At 39.2% G+C, this 21,358-nt stretch overlaps 1 protein-coding gene across 1 annotated transcript in view; it reads left to right on the forward strand.

Moving 5' to 3' along the window:
* The window catches only part of RTTN (rotatin), a 104,355-nt gene that overhangs the window by 54,742 nt on the left and 28,255 nt on the right, over positions 1–21,358 (forward strand). The window contains exons 33-37 of the mRNA XM_081324423.1: positions 7,773–7,965; positions 9,452–9,534; positions 11,696–11,804; positions 12,336–12,534; positions 15,892–15,982. Coding sequence (XP_081180549.1) covers positions 7,773–7,965; positions 9,452–9,534; positions 11,696–11,804; positions 12,336–12,534; positions 15,892–15,982 — 675 coding nt within the window. The remainder of the gene's footprint in view (positions 1–7,772; positions 7,966–9,451; positions 9,535–11,695; positions 11,805–12,335; positions 12,535–15,891; positions 15,983–21,358) is intronic.

Consider the following 21,358-nt stretch of genomic DNA (forward strand, 5'->3'; position numbering starts at 1 on the left):
AAGAATGATACCAGACCCAAACTCATGATAACATCACATGACATCACCACCACACAACCATTCAAAAAGCAAATCCGAACCCACAACAATAACGACACACAACCACAAAACAGAAACCTAACTACAGCTGCAACATCAGCCACTTTAAACCCCTCCAAACCACACAATAAGCAAACTGACACCCACTATAAAAACATGGCACCACCACAAACACGGAGCCGAACAAAAGCAGCACAACTCACCAGTTCAGGTCTAAGGCTGGCAGCTGAGACCAGCCCATCCACTCAAAACACACCCCACCCAATCAGAACACAGCCCCCATTCAAAACACACCCCCACCCAATCAGAACACAGCTAACCCCCCACCCAATCAGAGCACACCTCCACCCACAGAACACACCCCCTCTGGCAGTTTAAAAAAGAGGAACAAACAGCCACTACCACACACTTCTCCCAGAAGAACGAAGCTGAAGCCACCAGCCTGAGGATGACGGATGAGATTTCGTCGAAACGTTGCTCTTATACCTTCAATTCTACGTGGGAAAAAACCCGAATGACCAAAGATCTAAATAAATAAATAAATAAATAAATAAATAAATAAATAAATAATAAATCAACCCCCTTCATCCCCAGCATGTATAAGCATCATTAATAACTTGCCACTATTTCTTAAAATCAAACATCTCTTCATTCCATAACTTTTTGCAGTATCTATACACCCATCTTTAAAACCTGATCCCTCACTATTAAACAGCAAAAGTCCAGCAGGGGTTATCAGAAATGACAGCATAAGTATCACAAATTATCTGTTACACCCAAATTGAAACCATCCTTTCCCTTTAAACAAATCCCCCCAAATACAAATTCAGTCCCACTAAAAAAATAATTAAAGATTATCAGAAATAGCCATCATAATTCAGTCCTAATCAAGGAGCTATTCAATATTCCAGAAAGTAATCTTTTAACCTTGGTTGAATAAATTAATTTTATGTACTTTCTGTGGACAGTCTTTTAAAATCCTCAAAGGTAGTTCTAGTATCTTTCTTCTCATACTCTTCTCCTCTCTGAGTTCTTTTCTTCATTTTTATCAAGCCCTCTTTCTACTTCCAAAATGTAGAACCCCCCCCCCCCAAAAAAAAAAAACCTCTTGTAAATTCAGTATAAGAGAATAATCCAAATCACTAATCTGGTTTATTATTTGTGTTTCTTATTCAATTTTGAATAATCATCTTTCATTTGTAAATCCATTATTTCCATCTTTTTTGAACTGTGATTTTTTTAATTCCACCTATAAATCAACTTCAGTTTTATTCAGTGGGGCTTAATCCTCTGCAATTATACCAGCGCTGCTAATAAAGAGTTAAATAGGTCAAAAACATCATGTTACCATGACTAAAATGGCATTTTTTAAAAAAGTAGACTTCTGATGTCCTCTAATGTCTAATCTTCAAAGTCTTTTGAATCAGTACAGATTATAAACAGAGCTTTTTTTCCCCCAAACGACAGAATCCTTTCAATCAACGTCAAAATCTTATATTTATCTGTGCCCTTAATCTGTTTGAAACTTTCCAAAGCCAAGGATAATCATCCTCTTGCTGTATATTCCAGAAAATACAAATCTTTATACTTGTAGTTAAGATGCTTTTTTAAAGGATTGAAGGACACTCACCCAGTGATTTTGCATAAGATTTGCCAGTCTGAAGGTTCTTAAACTTTAAAGAAAGCCAAAGAATAAAAAAAAAATTCAAAGTGATTAAGAGACAAGCCAGTTGAAGTTAAGTTTATGTAGGCAATATTAAGAAACAAGCCAGTTGAAGTTAAGTTTATATAGGCAATATTAGTGGCTATAAACACAGTGTAACATTATGACTCCCAGTTGGTAGCAAGCTTACTGCAAAAACTTAATTCCTGCCATCCATTCCCAAAAAAACAACTGCATAGAGCACATATGGGTGATCAGATTATCTCTCTGTAATTCCAGAGAGATTTTAGCCGTAATGGAACATTTAGGCACCGACTCTTGGCCATGCCACCTTCATCCCCAGCCACCCACCTCAGCCAATTTACAACCAGCTTTCCTCCTCTGCTGACCCTCCCCTGGCCATTCTTCATGGCCTCTGCCCCTGCCCCTTCGTCCCTGCCCATTCGCCCAGACCCCATTTGACCCGGGCCTTTGGCTGCATGGGACAAATAGTCCCCAGCCAATCAGGTGGCAGGCAGAAGGAATGGTGCTGTGGGAGCAGGGTGTGATGCAATTTTTTTTTAAAAAAGGGGGGGCTGTGTTTTTAGACCAATTAGGTGGCTCCAGAGCATGGTTCTGACAGGACATGCAGGGGTGGATGGAGACGAGTTATAAAAAGAAGGTGCCAGAGGGGGCAGATAGGCAAGACTGTGTTGGGGGCAATGAGGAAGGGAGGGAGGGGCACCTCTAGGAGGCTTTGCAGAGATGGCTTGCAATTCAGCCAGCTCCAACGAAATGAAAGGGAGAAGAAAGAACGAACCTGGCACAGCTTCTGGCATTGCGAAGGGGTGGGTGCAGCAGGCGAATGGTGGTGGCACACGGGGGGACATGGCAGGTGAACGGTGGCATGCGGCTTCTGGCATTGCAGGGGGTGTGACAAGTAAATGATGGTGGCGCACGGCTTCTGGTGTTGCAGGGGGGGGCACCATGCTGCCATTACCTCTGTGCCTAGACTCCAGCCTAATGCCCCACCACGCATCAGCACCATTTGCCCCACGCTGCAACTCCAGAAGCCGTGCACCACCACCATTCGCCTAGTGTGACCCCCACAATACCAGAAGCCATGCCCCACCACTGTTTGCCTGCTGGACACACACCCTTTCAACACCAGAAGCTGTGTTGGGCTTGCTCTTCCTTCCCCCTTTCATTTTGTTGGAGCTGGCTGATTTGCAAGCCAAGGCGTCTCTGCGAAGCTCCGTAGACATGCTCCTCCCTCCCTCCCTTCCTGGTTGACCCCAACACACTCTCCCCTGTCTGCTCCTGGGGCAAAGGGGCTGCAGCCAAGGGTTGGTGCCTAAACGTCCTAGACCCATTTCAGCTACCCTGTTCTGCGATTAGGCTTTTTTTTTTAACCACAGTATGTTCTTTAGAAGAATGCCAGTTCACCATTAGACTCACTGGAAGTTTAGACCTGCATTCTCTAGTCCTTCTTCAAAAATCACTAATGTTCCTATTGTCCTCCTTGCTGAAAACCTAAACAGGCTAGAATTGGCTTTTTTTAGCAGTGGGAGACAGTCTTTTTGGTTTAGTAATAAAAGTTATAGGGACAGAAAAGCTTTTTCACAGTTAAAGGAACCAAATGAATCTCCATGACAGCAAGACTCACTACTTGGAGTGATGTGTGGCTCTGTTACTCTCAAAGGTAATGGCATCAGAGAGAGATGTGTGAAAGCAGGCATTGATAGAAACTTTATGTTATTCCAACAGTTGTTTGCAAAATTAATTTTAAAACAACTTAATATAACCACTTGAAGGACATGGAGATGAAAATGGGATTCCTGCTTTGGGGAACATGCCAACCCAGATTAGTAAAAGACAGTTTGGCAAGCTGCCTATTTGAGACTTGTCAGTGTGAAGCTGTTATCTTAATGCTTTTTAGTATGCTTGTGATTAACTTTTTAAATATTTCACGGATGCTTAAGAACTCTCTTTCAATAGTAAGACTGTGCTTTTTAAATAAATCTTATTGGATTGGACCCAGTGAGTGTTGGGGGGGGGGAAGAGCTTGTAGCAGTAATTAGCATATGCCAGTGAAAATGCCAGTTGAAAAATTCACAAAAGTTGTAATAGTTTTCTAGCCATTCTTCCTTTCTCTTCAGCAAAATTGAAGCAGTATTTTGTTTTGTTTTTCCAAGTTATTGTCACTAGTGTGAAATATAAAATAAGAGTATGACACATAGCTCTTCTCTGTTTGTCTGTCTCTGTCTCTGTCTCTCTCTCTCTCTCTACACACACACACACACACACACACACACACACACACACACAGAGAGAGAGAGAGAGAGAGAGAGAGAGAGAATGCATCAGCAAACATCCAACTGATATCCAACAAAGTTGAAATAGAGTGGGTTAAGGTCAGATTTCTTGAGTCACTAGTGGAAAAACAGAAGTACATATCAGAATTGGCAGGGCCACTGCTGTCTTTGAATTGTTAATATGGTGCCTTGTTTCACTTAAAACTAAGATGCAGGTCTTTTAGGCACTGCCCTGCTGGTCTTGCTCAAATCTTACAGATTTGAGACATGGACATTGTTAAATGCAGGTCTGAACAAGCCTGATGGTTTCTTAATGTGACACCTGCAACATACACTGGAATCTCCTTCCACAGCTGTCTGAAAATACTTTAAGAATGAGAATAACCTACAAGAGAGGTTGAAATGCAAACATGCAGATTAAGATGATTTGGACACGCATGCAGAATGAAGGAACATCAATTTCACAGATCACTATGGAGAAAGTAAACTACACAGTGAAAGTTTCAGTGAACAGGACAAACAAAAATATGGCCAAAGGAAATTGAAGATGGACTGAAAAAAACCTGACTCAATTTAATTGGTACAAAATAAGTAGCCCACAACTGGAAAACATGCAAAACCAGTGTAACCGAAACACCATAGCAACATACTGGCTCTGAGGTTAACATTGTCCAGATGCTCACTAAGGAAACGAAAATCAAACCTAAAATTTGTGATGGCTATTTACAACCTAAGGTATATATTGATAGTCTAGACCAGGCATGTCAAACTCGCAACGTCACGTGACGTCACACGATATATCTCGACTTTTTCCCCATTGCCAGCAATGGTAGCGCGGTTTCAGTATGATGTATCCAGCCCACGGGCTGGCAGTTGGACATGCCTGGCCTAGACTTTATGACGGATAACATAAGAATGAATTTGGCAAGAGTCTTTGGAACAGATTTCCATTTATTGAATGAAAGATGTCAGTGTTGTCTGCCAGTTCTATATTGGGATTAACACACTTTTAGATACCACTGAGAAGCTAGCATAAAGATTAATATAATTTTAGGTGCTACTGCAGTGCTAGTATAAAAATACTATTGCTACTTAAAACAGATGCAACTCTGACAACCTATGTTAAACATGTTAGAGTTACAACTGAAATCACATAGGATTTTCTCAATTGAAGGTGAGAGAAATGAAAAATGAGCCCCAGCCATATTTTTTCAGTTCATTTCTTTTAAAAGATTTAAAAAATAAAATAAAATATTATTTGACTATCCTGAAGCAACCAACCTGAGGTTACAACCCACATTTCTGACATCTATTTTTAAGCTGGTTTATAATGTAATAAACTTCATAGAATTCTAGGCTACTGTAATCATTTCATTTTGTACTAATAAATTTTCCAGCATTGTGTTCACACTTCTGCCACCATACACAGTCAATCACAAATTTGCTCAAGTCTTAAATTGCAATTATGAAGCATTCACCTAGCAATTAAATTTGCTATTTCAAATGGAAAATAACCAACTATTAATGTACTATTCACCTGGAAAGATGTTGATAGTATTTCTGAGTTTTTAAACAAATGGTATCAATGCAGTAGTGCAAGATGATTTTTCAAGAAGCCAATTAGTTTGCATGTTTTTGTGACTGTGAGTGACGCTGAAGAGTTCCTCTCAAGATATCATCACTTCAAAGGATGCACCAACTTCTGTATCAGTCATATAAAAAAAAGTCTCAGGTTAAATCCTACTTCCTAAAGTCACAGTTGCAGCTATTCAAATAGGGAATCAGTTGTTTTCATCCCACACCATTCAGAACTTCATATAATCCAGTTTCTTAATCATGAAATGAGCGTCCCCATTTCAGAGATTCTCTGAATCATGCAAGTTTGAATGCAGTGATTATTTAAATTATATATCTTATTTTAATGTTTGAAGCACTTGAAAGAACAGTATCTGTGTGGTGAATATTGCAAAAAGAAAATATTACAAAGAAGAACAGACTGAGTAGTGCACAAGATTAAATACATAGTGTTACTATCAGAGCAGTTAAAGTACAAGAGTGATTATTTGCTGGGTTAGTATTTTCTTCTCTTACAAACAATATTTTTGAAGTCAGTAATCACCACATTTAGTTCCAGTTCAGTGGATCACAAATGTTATATAGTTTCAAGGTGCTTGGTATCATTTCACACACATGATTATGACTCCAGTGGTATTAATATACCTCTGAGGCTGTAAACTACTAGGCATAAAAATCTAAAATTGGACTCAGTTGAGCCAAGTATTTTAAAAAAATGATTCAATGTGATCATTTTTAGCATCTGCAAAGCTGTCATGCTTGACTTGATCAGTACATCTTGCTTGGATATTCTGCACTTGAATTCCCATTTTCTGTGGTAGGGTTAAAACATACTTGCCCAGATAATTAGACTTTTTTTCCCCTTGAGGCTCATTTGAAACAAAATGTAGTGACAGATATTTTTATTAGTAAAGATTGGGAGGGGAAAATGAAGGACTTCCATAAATATGTGTTTATAAATTCTTGTTTTCAACATCCTGAAAAGTTTTAATAATCAGTTGTGGCCATTGATTTCACCAATCCTTGACTAGCCCCTGCGGTTTTCTTGCAAGGTTTTTCAGAAGTGGTTTGCTGTTGTCTCCTTCCGAGGACAGAGAGAGTGACTGTCCTAGGGTCATCCAGTTGGCTTTGTGTCTAAGGCAAACTACAGCTCAGGGTCTCCCGGTTTCCATCTTGATGTCTTAACTATAGGACCAAACTGGCTGTCAACCATATTTCATTCAATGGTTTTCATGAGTGCCTAGTATACCTGTTAAAATTAAGTTATAGATATTATGTGAAGAAAAATAAAAGAGTGCAGGGAAGAACAAGGTAAGGAGAACAAAAAAAATAGTGTTTAAATTATTAGTTAAATCCTCCAGATTATAACAGATGTTGAAGTTTGTTTGAATTCTGCAATTACAACTGTACCACAATTAAGTTCTTGGAAGTTAGTTTTCAAAAAAAGTGAAGACCCATGAGGAGATGCCCCATCTCCAATAAGCTATAAATTGCAGTTTACCTGCATTTTCATGGATTTACAATTGAGAGATTCTTGCTCACATTTGCTGTGAGAAGAAAAATGTGAGAGTTGCCTAATTTGACACCAGATTATTAACAATCAGAGAAACAGTTTTCTACTTAAGAAGTATAGTTATAAAGTACAGGTAGATTTTGCTTAACAACCATTTGCAGCTATTCAGCTACCATTCAAAGTTACAATGGCACTGAAAAGGTAACTTTACAACCAGTCCTCACATTTATAACTGTCACAGTCTCCCACAACCACATAATTTCCATTTGCATTTTTCACAACTGGCCTCTGACCAAGTCAATCGAGAAACCAGCAGTAAAACCACAAGTCATGTTCATGTGATGTTTTGTTTGATGACCTATAATGTCTCATGTAATGATCAAATGGGAAGTGATGTAAGTCAGAGGTAGTTTTGCTTAGTATCTGTGTTGCTTAGTAACAGAGTTGCTAATCCCAGTTGTAGTCACTAAGCAAGGACCACCTGTAAACAAAATCTGCAAAACTGAAAGAAAAGAAGGGGAGAAGGAGGAAATTTCATTTGTGGTACTCTACCTTTGAGTCACAGGATAAGAAGCTATAATGTAAGGAAAAGAACATTTTCACATCTTCCTTCCTTCCTTCCTTCCTTCCTTCCTTCCTTCCTTCCTTCCTTCCTTCCTTCCTTCCTTCCTTCCTTCCTTCCTTTTAGGGGCCTTGTGTACACGATGAAGCAACTGGTTTATCTCTGTCTGGAAAACCTGCTCTGCAGGCCTTGCTCTATCATTGCCACTTCTATGAGCATTTGAATGAGATGGCGAAGATATGTTACCTGGGTCGGTATACCTTTGATGTGGATTTTTGCTTGGGAGATCAACTGGTATCAACAAAGAACAGCATGAATGGTAAGTGATACTTCCAAGAATTCACGTAGTGTGAATCTCACTGCTCTTCCCCATGTCCTCAATATTTTTTTCTTAAGATCGCAGTTTTAATTATGTGACAATCTAAACTATTATCCTCTGGGAATATGTAACCTTACAATACTTGTGCATTTCTAAAGTAAACAAAACTTTACTCCTTAATCTGGTTCAGTGTTTGGGGTACAGTTAGATTAAAAACTGTGCCTGTATTTGGAGATAGAAAAGGAAGGGGGTGTTTTTAGTCAAGGTTATTCTTTCTCATCATGAAAAAGAATAATTGACTGTGTGGAATTTCTAAAATGTGTATATTAATTAAAACATTAAGGAGAATACATCTGTAATGTAAAGAAAGGAAGAGGCTTTAGAAAAAGGCAAGGTACAGTACAAGCCTGGAGTTTATTTCTCTGTTCCTTGTGACTGTGTTAATGATGTCCTGTGAGAAATTCCATACTGCGATTATGAAATACTTTTTCATTTCATGAGAATTGTTGGCAGCATTCCATAGAGCGCAAGGGCCACTTCATATGTATTCTTTGAAGGGAACGTAGTGGAAACTATCAATTCTCAGTGTATCATGGAGATTTGTTTGGCAGACAATTAGGCTGGATACATGAAGTAAACAGTTGGTGGCTTATTGCTGTCTCTCATATAAAATGATAGGGAACTTGTTGTGGCTGTGTTCTTTGCAATCAGCATTCCCCCTGCTCCCCCTTCTCCATCCTGCTAAATCAAGTGTACCTTCACCTTAAGTCTATTCACTGTGGGGTAAATCAATATCTCAGGGCGTAAGATTATACACAATAGTTTGTCATCAGTTTTATGACACAAAATGCTTATTAGTGAAGATTAATTACCATGTCCCACACTTCAGCTTCACAACTGAAGATGCAAAATATGCAAAATATTGAAAAAATTTTTTTGAAAACATTTCTATATTTATAAAGAAAACCTTTGTAAGCATTTCACCCACTGTTGACTTTTGCTTACTGGACAATGAAAGAGGCTATTTAAAGGTTAAAAATAATTAGGTAAGGAGGTCTAGTTAGGTCAATTATGTTTTCTTGGTGTTATTAGCCAAACCACAAACTATGGTTTCCTGGATGAGGCTTATGGATAACCAAGTTATTATTGAATATCTTGGACACCACAGCTCACTATCTACAGCAGAGGTGGGCAACTATGGCCCCTTTATGACTTGTGGACTTCAACTCCAAAGAATTCCTGTGCCAGCCATGCTGTCTCAGGAATTCTGGGAGTTGAAGTCCACAAGTCATAAAAGGGCCATAGTTACCCATCCTGATCTACAGAGAAGGGTAAACCTATGCCCAGATTCACTCTTGCTTTTGAAATTATGGAAGAGGCATGGCTCATCTTGAAATGACATGAAATGCTTCAACAGGCTTAAAAATTTATTGGTGGCAAGAGTAAACTTTTATAAGCATGGATTCCCTCTGTCTCCCCTTTCCAGACTTTGAAGATTCTCTTTCTGCTTGGAGAGTCCAGGATGGTGGGAACCAATCTCCACGTTCTCAGTCAACTACTGATACTTGGGTGAGCTGAACATACAGTGAAATGGGATAGTCTGGAGAACTAGAATTCCATTATACTAGTTGTGTTTTTTCTTGAATTTCTTAATACACTTTAATATTTTTTTTAATTCCTCTTTTGCTTACCTTCAGAACCTTTCACCTTTCAGCAAGAAATGTTAAAAAAAACTTGTGGATGTTTTCAGGGTGGAAGGCATCCAGTCATTTTTATTAAAAGTTAGGAAAAGTTTAGGAAAAGTTAAAAAAAATACTTTTACTTCCAAAAATGGAGTTCTGTCTAAAACAATGCTACTGCACACCACAAAATTTTCTTGTATGCAAACTATTTCTATTAATTTCTAGAATGGTTTCTGTATCTGACATTAGGCAAATTAGCATTAGCTACTGAGAGTAGGGTAAACCAAGTTTTTTTCCCCTCTCCCAAGAAAATTGACTCATGTAGGTAATTATTTTATATTAACTATAAAGTCTGTAGTCTTAAGGTGACCAGTGACAATTAGTTTATTCCCATTTCATTTCTTTCAAGAAAAAGCCATTAATACAGAATCAATATTCAAACTGTCTTGTACTTTACTTTGCTCCTGGGCCTTGGAATTGAAAATCAAGGCCCCTCTCTTGAGCAGACTGCTTTCCACCTGCCCTCTCTTTTTCCAATGACTAGATTTGCTATCGTACTATTTTTTCACCAACCATGTGAGAACTAACTCCCACACTAGCTAGTGAGTGTTCTTGAATCACAGAGGTTGATGAAAATTCCTTGCCTGTAGCTTTTAACCTTTTTCGATTAATGTTAATTATTTGGTATTCTTGTGAGCTTTCCTAAGTGGTAGGTTGGAGCCTTACCATGTTCTCTGAAACAGTAATGTGCCTATGCTATGGCCACCAGGGTGCACACACATCTTTGTGTTTGACTAGCTGTCTGCTGGATTCTTTAATTTCATCATTGTCATCATCACTGAGAAGTTGATGTGCTGAAAAGCAAAGCAAAAACTGTAGCAACTTTTTGTTATTTATAGTATGCTTCTGGGCCCTCCATAGGCTGCTCAGATAATAGAAATGAAAACATCTTATTTCCCATGTGTAACAAAATGGGAAAGGAAATGCTTTAAATGGCATAGTGCTTAATGGGCACAAGTTATTAATTAAATTGAGAGTGCCTTAAATGACTCTCTTGTTCCTTGTTGCACACTTAGCAAAGAGGAGGGGGCATTTGGGTTGCTTTGTATTATAAAGGAATTCCCATCCACTCTGTAAGGCTCTAGAAATACAGTCATGCTTAAATTAGAAGTCTTATTACAAATCCTTATCCCTAGTTCTATGACAAACACCCAGTTTACATATCATTAGAACTGATTGAGTTTGGCCTCCATTATACCTCTGGATGAGTCTCAATGTCCCATGTGTTAGATGAGGTTTTTATAGGTCAATTATACTAAGATTACATGGTCCGACACCATGTTTCATGTATAGTCGTCATCTGTTTCTAAACACAGTTCAGTATGGTGATTATGACATATAGAGCCTTATAGACTATTAGGAAGAGACAGTTTGACATAGTGCTTAAAGTAGTACCGGGTAGGAGACCATTAATTCTAGTCTTGGCTTATGCATGAAGTCAACTAGATGAACTAAGGTAAGTCTTTTTCAGACCTAGGAAGCAGTAGCAAATCACGTCTAAAACTCTTGCCAAGAGAACTGCAGGGCATTCACTAGGAATCAACCTGACCCAAAGGCACGTGTGTTCATACAACACACACACACACATACAACACACACACTCCACACAATATTTGAAGCACCATATTTTCTGGAATGGTCTTCAGAAAATACCTTCCCCTTTGCCTCCTTAGCATGCCAGGTATATTTGGTGGGAACAGGGAGGTGGGAATGGAGAAGGGGATGGCAGGATTTCGTCTCAATGGCTACAGAAAATTTTCTGAGATGATTTACTTAACTGAATCCCCTGCAATTTTCTTGCTTTGTTTACTCCGTGCTTTGAATTCCATTACTGTAGTCTGAATTTATTTTATTATAGTCCCAGTTTTACTATTTTTTTATTGCTGCTAGGCACTGTGAGCACCATTTGGGCGAAAAGATGGGGTACCTCAGCTAAAGAATAAATAAAAATGCATGTTAAATAAAGTTATCATCTTGGTTCTTCTTAGATAATTTCAATATCACCATCACCAGGATGTGCTATGGGAGTAGAAGCACCCTCTTCGCCAGCTGTTAGTCTTATTCACGATGCATCATTGAACCGACTCATAACTCAAGGTTGGATACACTTGAGAACTATATTAAACAACTTCATTTCTTCGTCATGCTATGTACACAGTGCATGCTAAAATTTTTGGAATGGATTGTCCAAACAGTAGACCATCACCTGGTAGTTTATTTTTGAAACTCACAGGTCATCAAGGCATAAGGTGGAAAAGCTGAAAGATTAGCTCTGCACACCTTTCAGATATCAGCAGCTCTGGTTTGAAATACAATGTGTTTTACAATTAAAAATGTTCCAAACCGGTAAAAATCTCTTTGGGCCTGTATTGTCCTAGTCCTATGAGTCTTACTGGACTGTTGCATATTGTTCTATTTATCCTTACAGAGGAATGTTCAGTTTAAGAAACAGCAACTGGCAAGTTGGGTTTTTATGGGAACATTTGGCACAATAGTTGTTTTGAAACTTCATGTAGCTAATAGAATTGATTGATTCTCTGTTGTTCATGTCAGGGTGAGGAATACATCTCAGTTTCATGTGAATCCACATTTCATGTAGCTTCTTTTCTTTTGAATGTTGTGTTCTAGGTCAGAGTGACACAACCACAACAGCATCTTCAAGCCCACATGTTTCCCCGGAGACTGTCATTAGACCTAATCAGTGTATGGTAGTCACACCTCCTCTCCTATCAGCTGTGTGTGGTGTGTTGGACAACCTGCTTGTTGTTACTCCAAAAGAGACTACAATTGCTCTTCAAAGAGCACACATACTAACTGTTCTCAGTAGGTAAGAGATCAATAACTAGAGAGCTTGCAAATAGACTGCGACAAATGATATCCCAAGCTTTGTTACATATATTGATAAACTGTTGAGTGTTCTGAGAATTCAGAAGTAACAAACTAGAAGAATCCCTTTCTTCTTGAAAATGGAGCAAATCTGGAACATCTCGAAGGCCTGAAATTGATGGGGTTGGGACCAATGGTGTTCAGGCCAGAAAGAACTGTTGTGTACACATTGGAGGCCTCTTAATCTCAGGTCTGGGGAAAAAACAAAATCTATTAACTGGATAGGCTAGTAGGAAAAAGTTAAGGATTTAAAAGAAAGAGAGAGAATGAGAGAGAGAGATTTGATTTTTGGGATAGATATATTTTTGTGTTAAATAAATAAATATTATTTATTAAACTTACATGCTGCCTGAACAGCTTTCTCTATATGATTTTTTGCTTGCTTGCAATAATGAAACTCTTCTAAGCCATGATGAGTCAGTGAAGCTTTTGCAAAACTGATACTTTGGAGGGTTGAGATTTATTGTCTATATCAGACATGTCAAACTCGCGACGTCACGTGATGTCATGCAACATATCGGAGCTTTTTCGCCATTGCTGGCAATGGGGTGGGCGCGGTTTCTTCATGACGCATCCGGCTCATGGGTCAGCAGTTTGACATCCCTGATCTATATGGAATGTGGTTTGACAATTTTTAATAATTCCATACTTATTGAATTAGGAGATGGTCTACATAAAAAGTAACTATTGTTTTAGTTGAGATTAATTAAAAGCACATAAGTTTCATCTGTTTTCTGACTTCTTAAGACCTGTATACAAAAAGTAAAAACATAATCTTCTGACTCAATCTTATGCATTAAATTTGCATCATCCCTAAATAGTGTACTACATTTTCTAAACTTCTATGCTGAGGCAAATGTTAAAAGTGCATAGTGAAATAATCGGTATATTAAATCTACTTGAGATATACTTTTACTTTATTATCCAATGGCTATAAGATTAAATAAAATAAAATACATTAACATTCATAAAAGAAAATAGCTGTTGATGTTAAAATTACTTTTGTTAAAAGTATGAATTTGGAAGTCCTAAATTTAGCTTTGTCAACCATAGAGTCATAAGATGACTAGGTATCTTGATCCAAGTAGTTTTGCTATTTTTGTTAAGCAGACTTTATCTATAAGAGTTTATAGTTTGTGCCCAAAGAGGCTACTTCCCACTGTTAATTTCAGTAGCCTAACTGCACATAACATAAAACTAAAAATGAACTACTTACAGTTTAAACATGAATCCTTTACTTCTCTTTCACTGTCAATAGTCTTGGTTTGAGACTTTAGAATAGTATCCCCTAATGAGGACTAAAGAATAAGACTTTGTGTCCTAACTTAAATAAAAACTCTTAACTACCCTAGTCCTAGATGGTCCAATGTCAAATGTAGTAGAATATTTAGATGGACTCCCAAACTTTAAGTAGAGCCTAGATTGTTGGGCGGCTGCTGGAGGAATGTTCTTTCATTCTTTTCCCTGCATATTTCTGTGGTTTTGGTTTTTTCAAGTCCAACAACAATGGTGGCGAACCTATGGCACGCGTGCCAGAGGCGGCACTCAGAGCCCTCTCTGTTGGCACACACGCACGCCACTGCCACCAGCAGCAGGTCCATCAGGCTGCCACTGCCGCCCGGAGCAGGAGCCCCGCCCAGCACAAAGGAGGCAAAGTGGCCGACTAGCAAGCTCGAGTAGAGGTGGTAGAGCAGAGGTCACCAACCATTGTCGATTGATGGACTGGAAGAAAAGGGAGGGGGAAGCATTCTACATGTGTGGATGCGCGCATGGGGCCACAAGCATGCACACAGTGCAAATGGGGCGGGGCTAGTGCCTGTGTGATACTCATTAGCCGTGCCTCATTCTTGCATGGTGCAGCGCCTTGTATCTGCACCCCACGGTGCGGCAGCGGCCGTTTTTACACGTTGCACACGGTGGCCCATTTTTGCACCCCCAGGTTTTGCGTGCCGGAGGCGACACTCAGAGGCACCTCCCATCCCTCTCCCCCCCCCCGAGGGCACCACAATGCTGATGCGGCCCTGGCCCTTTGTGATAAATAAGTGGGTTTTGGGTTGCAGTTTGGGCACTCGGTCTCTAAAAGGTTCGCCATCACTGTCCTACAATATCAGCCCTCTATATTAGTTTTTCCATTAGGCACAACTCTCCCTCCACTTGCTTTTAATTATTTTAACCTAGCAGGTAAAGACCCTATTTTTCTTTAGCATTTCCTAAAAGCAATGCCTTGATACTATTGCTCACGTCCTAGACAAAAGGAATGCCTAGTTATTTTGCTGGGATAGGGAGAGGGAGAACTGCATAATAGCACTCCCATGTTTTCTAAGAAGGCATAGAAACTGGATTGGATGTTACTCGACTGGTTGTATATAAACAGGCACTGAGTTCAAATAGACAAACCAGTAGGGCAATATCCCTAAAAAGGGAATTAAAACTTATTATGAATCAGGTAGCCCTTCCTTTGAAGGATGATGTACGCAGCATTTAGTTGTTTAAGATTAACGCTGTTCCTTGCTGTCCAATGGTACCAGTTATATGTTCTCCATGGAGAAATTAATCTGGTCACAGAATTCCATACCTTTGTCCTTCTGAATCTAGCTAACTATATCAAATGGCCACGTCTTTGGAAAATTAAAAAAAATACAATTGTGGTATCCAGGTTGTTTTTTTATATATGCATTTTATAGGCAATAAAGCATGAATCTCAGGGCTCCTGCACTCAGTTTATATGCAAAGCCAGCTCATATCTAGTGTTGGTTCTTACCTGCAGATTCCAACATCTAAGGCAGTGCATCCGAGAGGTTGCCAGCTCTCTTCTGAGTCTTATCTGACTGCATGTTATGGGTCCTGCGTTCTAGCAAAGGGAAACTTGATGGGTTCATAGAGCATCTGTATATAGCAGCAACCAGGATGTGGAGCTTCTTCCACAACAAAATAAGACTATTGTTTGTTTTATTTGCTTTTTAGGGAGCTAGAGATAAACAACATCATATAATTTTAATTGCTTATGCTGCTGTCTGGTTTTATTATTATTTCCTTTTTGTAGCTTCTATATTTTATTGCCCTTGTTATACGTACCCTTTTATTGACCGGGGTGAAATCCTGTTGGTTTCTAAATAAATGTATACTGGCGATTTCCCCTTTATAGTGGAAAAGAAGGAAGGTGCACTCGTGTTCATACTAAACAACAACTTGCCTCTATTAATGCAAGCCACGGTGTGAGTAATCAAGACCATTTGTAATGATTTGTGCTGGAGTTCATATTTATTTCTCTTAACATATATGTCTTTGTTTTTGTTAGTCTTGTAAATTCTGGCTTGCTGGAGAGATACATCTTTGAAATGAAAGCTCCTCTGCCTTGGCCAGCTCATGAGGAATATTCCAAAATGCAGGTTAGTTGTGAGTGCTTGGTTTCCTGTTCCTTTCTAGTGAACGGCTTAATTTGCCTAAAGGTTTAGCCTCTGTTTTTGAAGTGGATTTAATTAATTGGCACTCTATTGTTCATTTTCATAAAGATGTCAGGTTACCCAGACTTGATTGGTGTTTATTGTGAATGTTGAACATAATGTGTCCTAAGGGAGAGTTATGGTTCTCTTCAGTTGATGAGAATATAGGCTATAGAATATAACCTATTAGAGTAATAAAGTTTAACTGCTTGCTGTACCTTGAATGTGGAAAGACTCTTACAAATAATTAAAGAGTAATGAGAAAAACTTTTCTTCAAAGGAAGAAATGCTTCTTCCTTTAACCTGCCCCTTCAGCATACTTCTGTTTCACCGCAATCCAGACAAGGTGGCTTTGGACAACTTTAACAAGTTTTCCTTTATTATTAAAAATGCTGTTGGTCATATATCTGTTCCAGAGTTATCAAACTGCCTTAGCTGTTAATTTTAGTGGCAGAGTCCAGAACATAAGAATATTGAGCTCTGTGATTTTGCCTCCTGGGAAAAAAAATTTCACACATACAAAAAAAAATAGTCTGATCCATCTATTAGATATAAAAATACTGTTTGGTCAAGTGCCTGTTTTCCTTGCCCTTTCTTTTACTTTCCCTTTCTGTAATATCCATTCAATTTTGGCTCTGTGGATAGGGACTACTGTATTTTTTCATATCTGTGGCACAGTATAGATTAGTAAAAAGAACTTGTTGTTAACAACACTTTTGTCCCTTTCCTATAAATATGCATTTCCTCTAAACCAATCTTTTTCAAACTGGGGAACTTTATGATGTGTGGACTGCAACTCCCCAAATTCTCCACTGCTCTAAACCAAACATTCCCTCTTTTCCCCTTCCCTTTAGCCCAATTCCCAGTCAGATCTATATTTTATAACACTGATCTCCACCACAATTAAGCTCAGTGTCAATTCAGAAAACCAATGTCCTTTCTCAGAAATATTTGTTCAGAGTGTTCTTTCCTTCGCGTTCACCAACAGGATATTTTAGAATTAAAGGTGAAGTAGACAGTGGCAAGCAGCAAGGTGCAAGAGATGGATCACCTCCACTTTGATGAAATCTTGTCTTTCTTGATTTCTAGCCCAAAGGCATTCCATCAGGTTATTTATCTGAACTATAAGATACTTCAGTATGCTGGTTTCCTTCTTCCTATAAACCAGTCAGGGATAGAGTTTGACTTGAGTGGCGTAAAACTCCCTTGAATAAATAAAATTGTTGACATTGGAAGCTGCTGTCATTTAACCAATATAAGCAACAGCTTCTTATTACTTGTAATCTTGCAGAACAAATTGGCATTTTAAAATAGTATGTTCAGGTGTTACATCTGTTTTATGCAAGATAGAGGTTTAAAACAATAAGTGGTTAATTTTTATTAGGATTATTACTTACCAAACTTACATTAAAATTAAGATGCTACAGCTACTAAGGAGGCAAAAATAATTTCACCTTAGAATTCATGTTTTCTTGCTGTAACTGAGAACTGAGGAATTGGGAGGGGGGAGGGGTTGAATACCAAAATGCAGGAGAGAAAGTGCTTGTGTGCTTAGGGATCTGTGTGCCGTAACATCTCGGTCCATCAATTATTCAAGACCTGCAGTGCCTCAGTTGATGGCTGTGTAGTTGTAAAACTCAGGTAACTGAATTACGTTGTGCAACTGAATACAGAGAAGTGACATCAAAGCTTCTTTGATCTCACTTCCCCATGTGAATCTTCTTGTGAATGGAAAGGAAGATAAAGTGTGAGCAAGATCAATAATAAGCTCAATGAGCTTTAGCGTTTTTTTTTCTTTTTAGAAAGATGTATCCTTTCCCCTAGGTCTCTATTAAATCTGGTTTAAAGGGTGCCCAGTTGCAAAACTTTGGATACATGACATGTAAGCAACAGTTACACCATAAAAATACTGAAATAATTTATTCCATTCCCCCCTCCCTCCCGCCCACCCCCGATGCCAAACCCTCTGTTTTTAATGGTCTTTACAAGTGGTACAGCTTTATTCTCATGAGGGCCGGCATCAGGAAACAGGTGGAAAATATTCCAATTTCCATGGCAATCAGATCATTCCTCCCTCTTCCACTTTCTCAGTTGCTGAACAAGTGAAGCAGAATGTCTGCATTCAAGTACCCCTCCCAGGCAAGCAGACCAATGTCTGATAACTTTTTCGGGCAGCATCACACGATTTCACAAGCACTATAAGGCAAGGTATAAAGAATCATTTAAAATCGTAAAGCCATTTCACAATCCTGAAATCCTACAGATTTTCGCCCTTTTAACTTTCTGCTGCTATATATTGTCTTGAGGATATGAAATATATTAAATAATTTATTCTGCTTTTTTCTTTAATTAATACCCCTTTGTGTGCAGATTAGTGTTGAGTAATGTATGGTTGCCATGTTGCCCATTCTAATATATCTTGCTTGTATTTTTCTCTTGACTGTCAGGTGTGATTAATTGGAGTCATTAGGGCCAGAATTAGAGAGCCAGTTTGGTGTAGTGATTAAGGCATCAAGCTAAAAGCTATGTGTTCTAATTCCGCCTTGGACACAAAGCCAGCTGGGCCACTTTGGACCAGCCACTTTCTCTCACCCTAGAAAGAAGGAAGTGGCGAACTACTTCCGAAACCCTTGCCAAGACAACTGCAGGCACTTGTTCAGCAGCTTCCAAGAATCAGACATGACTGAATGGAAGTGGGGGGGGGAAGGGGGGGAGTGAAGAATGGGTCAAGAAGCTTGCAGATGTTCTAGTCATAAATTTATCACTGTGTCTCCTAAGAAAGCAAGGAGAGTTGCCTGTTTGCATCAGATGGCCGTGATTCTTTGTGCATATGCATCCTTATTCATAGCCGGTTTGAAGATATTGGTTGCTTTGGGTATACATCTTGATCTATCTATGAGATGTTTGCATTGTATGCTGTGTTTGGATTTTCTGATTTGTTAATTGTAGAATGAAAAAGAGGGAGGGATAATACAAGAAGTTAATTATATTTTAGATGTCTAGTATAAAGATTTGGTCTGCACCAAGCAATTAGGACCAGAATTAGAGAATCACCTTTAATAGTTGATTTCTATGCAGTTTTAAAATATATGATATGAAAAAAATGCTACGGCTTTCTACACGGAATGGATTTTCTATTTGAAAAATAGAAGAATTGTATCTTTTTGTTCTCAGTGACTAATGACAATTATGCAAATTTTATTCATGTTAATATTTTCAATTTACATAATTCTTTACTAAACAAGCAAACACTTTAATGAGGTACAGTAGTAATGCCAGGCTCTAATGCTATTTTCTGTTTGTTAGTTTAACAGTATTTCTAGTTAACTTCAATTCAAAACACTGCAAAACTTTCCAAACTTTCTTTTTTAGAGGACCTTTAATGTGAGTGCCCAGCAATGAAGTTCAGTAACACACATACACAAATACGTATCTGTGTGTATAGATAAAAGAGAGACAGAAAGTTAATAGGAAAAAATGTTTTTGTGTCAAGGTTTACATGCTGATGTTATGTACATTATCAAAGTCTTGTGATGGGACAGGGTGAAAGTTATTTTTATTAGTACATGAGCAGATTTTAATTCCAAATATATTCTGGATCAGAGGCCTACAGTTGCAAGAAAAAGTATGTGAACCCTTTGGGATTATGTGGTTTTTTGCATGAATTGGCCATAAAATGCGCTCTAAATGTCATGTAAGTCACAACAATAGAAAAACACAGTCTGCTTAAAATAATACTACACAAACGTTAGCTGTTGTCATGTTTTAATTGAAGATAAGATGGAAACATTCACAGTGCAGGGTGGAAAAAGTATGTGAACCTTTGGACTTAATAACTGGTTGACCCTCCTTTGGCAGCAATAACCTCAACCAAACGTTTCCTGTAGTTGCAGATCAGACCTGCACAACGATCTGGAGTAATTTTGGACCACTCCTCTGCACAAAACTGTTTCAGTGTAGCAATATTCTTGGGATGTCTGGTGTGAATCGCTCTCTTAAGGTCATGCCACAGCATTTCAATCGGGTTGAGGTCAGGACTCTGACTGGGCCACTCCAGAAGGCGTATTCTGTTCTGTTGAAGCCATTGTTTTGTTGAATTACTTGTATGCTTTGGGTCATTGTCCTGTTGCATCACCCATCCTCTGCGGAGCTTCAGTTGGCAGACAGATGGTCGTATACAGTATATTTTGACAGTAGTGCTGTGGAACATCCAGGTGCTCTTTTGCAAACTTCAAACGTGGACAGATGAAACCAAAATTGAGTTTTTTGGGAAAAACACACAATACTATGTGTGGAGAAAAAAGGCACAGCACACCAACATCAAAACCTCATCCCCACTGAAAAACATGGCGGAGGGAGCATCATGGTTTGGGGCTGCTTTGCTGCCTCAGGGCCTGGATGGATTGTTGTCATTGATGGGAAAATGAATTCCAGAGTTTATCAGGATATTTTGCAGGAAAACGTACGACCATCTGTCTGCAAACTGAAGCTCCACAGAGGATGGGTGATGCAACAGGACAATGACCCAAAGCATACAATAATTCAACAAAACAATGGCTTCAACAGAACAGAATACGCCTTCTGGAGTGGCCCAGTCAGAGTCCTGACCTCAACCCGATTGAAATGCTGTGGCATGACCTTAAGAGAGCGATTCACACCAGACATCCCAAGAATATGCCTTACGTACGCCTTACGTACGGTCACTCACGCGCTTGTGACCTTGTGACCTCTCATTTGGACTACTGCAACGCTCTCTACATGGGGCTGCCCTTGAAGACCACTCGGAGGCTCCAACTGGTACAGAATGCAGCCGCGAGAGTTGTGTTGGGAGTTTCCCGATACTCCCATGTTACACCTCTGCTCCGCGAGCTGCATTGGCTTCCAGTTGTCTTCCGGGTGAGATTCAAGGTGTTGGTAATGACCTACAAAGACCTACATGGCATGGGTGCGGAATACCTTAGGGAGCACCTGCGGCCGGCATCAACTTCCCTCCGCCCAGTACGCTCCCACAGAGAGGGCCTCCTCAGGGTGCCACCGGTCAAAGAATGCCGGCTGGTGGCCCCCAGGGGGAGGGCGTTCTCTGTGGGCGCGCCGGATTTATGGAACCATCTTCCGGTTGAGCTCCGGATGGCGCCCGACCTCCGCTCCTTCCGGCGCGATCTAAAGACTTACCTCTTCGAACAAGCTGGCCTGGCCTGATGGGATGGGGTTGGGTTTTATTAATGTGTTTTAACTTTTCTTATTGTGTTTTAACTTATTGTAAGAGTTGTGGGCATTTTGTTTAATCTCTTTTAATTTTTGTATTTTGTCTTTTAACATGCA

The sequence above is a fragment of the Vipera berus genome (assembly GCF_964194415.1).
Source record: "Vipera berus genome assembly, chromosome: 3".
In the NCBI taxonomy this organism is placed as follows: domain Eukaryota; kingdom Metazoa; phylum Chordata; class Lepidosauria; order Squamata; family Viperidae; genus Vipera; species Vipera berus.